The sequence below is a fragment of the Carlito syrichta genome, unplaced genomic scaffold (genome assembly GCF_000164805.1).
Source record: "Carlito syrichta isolate Samal-C Ts95f unplaced genomic scaffold, Tarsius_syrichta-2.0.1 Scaffold311607, whole genome shotgun sequence".
Classification (NCBI taxonomy): domain Eukaryota; kingdom Metazoa; phylum Chordata; class Mammalia; order Primates; family Tarsiidae; genus Carlito; species Carlito syrichta.
Window position 1 is genome coordinate 29,597 of NW_007255703.1, and position 4,145 is coordinate 33,741.

General features: G+C 46.3%; 1 protein-coding gene across 1 annotated transcript in view; it reads right to left on the reverse strand.

The window, feature by feature from the left end:
* RNASET2 (ribonuclease T2) overlaps positions 1–4,145 on the reverse strand; it is a 26,621-nt gene that overhangs the window by 12,468 nt on the left and 10,008 nt on the right. Inside the window, exons 5-6 of the mRNA XM_008068861.2 lie at positions 3,811–3,868; positions 1,078–1,148 (exon numbers count right to left, since the gene is read on the reverse strand). Of these exons, the coding sequence (XP_008067052.2) occupies positions 1,078–1,148; positions 3,811–3,868 (129 nt within the window). The remainder of the gene's footprint in view (positions 1–1,077; positions 1,149–3,810; positions 3,869–4,145) is intronic.

The following is a 4,145-nucleotide window of genomic DNA, read 5'->3' on the forward strand; positions in this document are numbered from 1 at the left end:
CGCGGGCTCAGGCAATCCACTCACCTCAGCCTCCCAAAGGTGCAAGATTACAGGCTGAGCCACCGAGCCCAGCTTAAACTTAACTTTTAATTTTCCTGAAAATTTTACACAAACATATTTATAAGTTAAATGAATCTTTCTGGGTAAAATCTGATTAGTTGTGATCTGAATTACAAATTGCCATACTGAAGTAAGACAGAGAAAATGAAAAATTACCTTTGGTTAATATAATATAAGTAAAAAGAATGTCCACTTGTACACCTAATCCTGAATTGTACCACACATCTTTAAAATAAAATTATAAAATAAATAAATAAATAGAATGTCAATTGTATCTTCTTGAAAAGCACTAATGCTAAGTTATCTTGAATTCAACACAGCACTTTTTCCTAGGTTGAGCTTCTGCTAAACTGCAAGGTGTTCCATGGTGACAGACTAAAGTCTCAGAATCACGTGATAGGCTCGCTCCCTCCTCCCTGAGTCATATGATTATTATCTGAGGACATTTTTTCTTCTTCTTAATAGATTTCAAGACAGATTTTTTTTTTTAATTAGCTGCTACCATGCCTGGCTAATTTTTGATTTATTGTAGAGACAAGGTCTCGCCAATTTGCCTGGGCGGGTCTTGAACCCACGGGCTTAGGCAAGCCACTCGCCTTGGCCTCCCAAAGTGCTGGGATTACAGGTTGAGCCACCAAGCCTGGCCAGGAACACAATTTTCTTAAGAAATATCCACTCCTGTCTGATTTGTACTAAGTCTTAGACATACAAGCATCTGTTAAACCTCAGTAGAAAAAAAAAAAAAAGTCAAGTGAAGTAACGAACACAATAGCACACAGGTTAGAAGAGGGATTTACAAAGCAAGTGTCACCTTCCCTCCTGTTTTAGCCATTGTCGAAAGGCACCAAAAACAGCATCACAGAATCACTTCTATGGTAAAGGCTGTTCTGGCTGCTCAGCCTCAGCAGACAAGACCCATTGTCTGTTACCCACACTTCCCACAGTCCTCTTAGATGTGAGATGCTCAGTCTCAAAGTTCTCCTGCCGGTCTCGTGGCTGTCAGCAGCTGACACTTACCAGAAATGGCTGCAGTTGGGAGACGAGTGGATCACATCAGGCCAGTATGTCCTCATCTCTGGCAAAAGATCCTATGTATAATTAAAAGAAAAAAAAGTCTATGCATGACCTAATAAACTCAAAACCAAGAAGGCAAATTTGATAAACTGATACATTCAACAAACTGAGCTCTGCTAATCAATTGACACTCGGGTGCATATAATGATTCTGTGTTTCTTCTATAGAAAGTGTTTCTTAGGATAGAGCTAAAAGCGAAATCTCTGTGATCATAAGGCTACATGTGAAAACACAAGCATCCCGTGGGTGCGTGAATGAACAGTAGCACATGCAGACAGTAAAATATCTCCATCAGTGGAAACCAATGAGCTATCCAGCCCTGGAAAGACACAGAGGAAGCGTAAAAGTATACTGCTAAGTGCAAGAAGTCAGGCAGGAGGGTGAGATGCTCTGATTCCAACTATAGGACATTCTGGAAGAAGCAACGTTTTAAAGAGATAGCAATGAGACAGCAGCTGCCAAAGGTTCAAGGGAGGAGGAGAGGCAGGAAGGAACCAGGGGACATAGGGCTGTTTAGGGCAGTGGGACTCCATATGATCCTGCAGTGGGGATACTTGCCCTCACGCATTTGTCCAAGCCTATAAAACTCTACAACACAAAGAGTAAACCCTAACATTAACACTGGGCATGGTGGCTCATGCCTGTAATCCCAGCACTCTGGGAGATCGAAGCGGGAGGATTGCTTGAGCCTAGGAGTTTGAGACCAGCCTGGGCGAGATAGTGAAATCTCATCTCTACAAAAAATCAAAAATTAGTTGGGCGTGGTGGTACGCGCCAGTAGTAATTCTAGCTACTCAGGAGGCTGAGTCAGAAGGATCGTCTGAGCTCAGAAAGGGGTTGAGGCTGTGGGGAGCCACGATAGCACCACTGTACTCCAGCCAGGGCAGCAGAGTGAGTCTCTGACTAAAAGAAACAACAATAAAAACAAAATGACAGACTTAGCTAATGATGAGGTATAAGTATCAGTTCATCAACTGTGACAAATTCTACCCTCTCAGGGGATGTTGATGAGGGAACACTGGAGGGAGAAGGGGGTGAACTGTGTGTTCATTTCTGTCCAATTTTTCTGTAAACCTAAAACTGCTCCTAAAATCATGTCTATTAAAACAAAAAATCCTGTCAGGTGTGGTGGCTCATGCCTATAATCCCAGCACTTTGGGAAGCGGAGGCAAGAGAATTGCCTGAGCCCACTGGTTCAAGACAGCATGGAGAGACCTTGTCTCCACAATAAATAAAATAAATTAGCTGGGCATGGTGGCACATGCCTATAGTTCCAGCTCCTTGGAAGGCTGAGGCAGAAGCATCGCCTGAGCCCAGCAGGTTGAGGCTGCTGTGGTCGTCAGAGTGCCACTGTACTCCAGCCTGGGCAACACAATGAGACTCCAACTCAAAAAAAAGAGAAATCCCAGCTCTCCTTTTCCTAGAGGAGAGCCCGTGTGCAAGGTGGTCTGCCTGTGTCCCCCCAGATGGTCACACTGAGTCCAGCAGCACTCAGGAGCCAGCCCAGACCTGTCCACCTCACGCTCCAGCTGCATGTTCCTCTGCCAGCACTTGTCAGTTTGTAACTGTGTGTGTGTGTGGAGGGGCTTCATTGGCACCATCTCCCAACTGTAAGCAAGACCACCACTGGCCCCGTGCACCCCACATTTCCAGCCCTGAGCACAGCATCTGGCCAAGTGCAAAGCTCTTCGCCCTGGGACCCATCAAGCTTCTGTTCCACTTTAGAGTCAACCAATCACAGGCAGGGTCCCTGGGGTGTGGGGAGTGAAGGGAGGTCTGAGGGAGGAGGATGTATGAGGACCCAGGCATCACCAAGTCTGGTGCACTGTCACAAAGCTCACAGATGGTGCCCAGGCCTTGCTGGCTTCTGGGCTCATCCACCTTGTGGGGAGGAAAAATGAGGAAGGGATTAGAGCCTGTAGCAGCCTGGAACACACGGTCCTGGGGAGTGTGCATCCCAGAAAGGACCTATAGCTCTGCAAATCCTGATTCCACCTCAGGTTGCAAGGAGGTCCTAGTGACCCCTGGACCCTGCCCCATAAATCCAGGGACCAGGTACCCTGATGTAGGACTGGTCACCCCGAAGGGAAGACGGGCGTGTGTGTGTGTGTGTGTGTGTGTGTGTGTGTGTGTGTGTGTGTGTGTGTGTGTGTGTGTAGGTTCCACATTCCATGTGAGGCAGGGATAGCTCAGGAAAGTGCTTCTGCTAATGTTGCTCATGGGTCCCCATCCCAGAAGTCATTCTCTAACACCACCTCTTGTCTGCAAAGGCCCCTTCTGTCCTCCCTTCTGAGAGTCCCACCCATCCAACGGCCCGAAAGGCAGCCCTAGGGACCACATGCCCAACTTCTAAGCCATGGTTGTCTTGAGAAGCCTCCCCACACACCACGCCCACCAGACCCCACTGTCAGTCATCCCACCTAGGCCTGGGAACTGTGGGTGGTCAGGGCTGGCAGGCAAACATTGGGGTCTGCACAGTGGAGGCAAAAGGCCAGTTTTTATTGAACTCTCAGAGTTGCTTTAGGGATCAGTAATGAGTACAACAGAACCAGGAGCTCAGTCCTGGTGAATATATTCATGACCCCGTGATTAAACATGATTTAGAAGGTACACTTATGAAGAAAAGAGTTATCTAGTTCAATGCTCTGGGGGTTAAATATAATGAAAAATCAGTACCTTGATCTCCTCTAAATTAAACGGCCATGACCGGTTACATGTTTCACTTTTATCAGCCCTTGAAATCCAAATTTAAAAAAGAAAATAAGAAATATTAGTCTTGGGGATGGCTTCTACATGATATTAGCAAACATTTTCATTAAGTCTTCAACAAAAGAGAGACAGACAGACAGACAGATAGACATTCTGAGTGCAAATTCCTTATTCCATGCAGGTCGTTTGAGAAAGAAGGCTCAGCTACAAGCAATCACAGTTTCAGTTTCTTTTTTTGAGTTGGAGTCTCATTCTGTCACCCAGACTGGAGTGCAGTGGCCACTCCCGGCCACTGCCGCCTC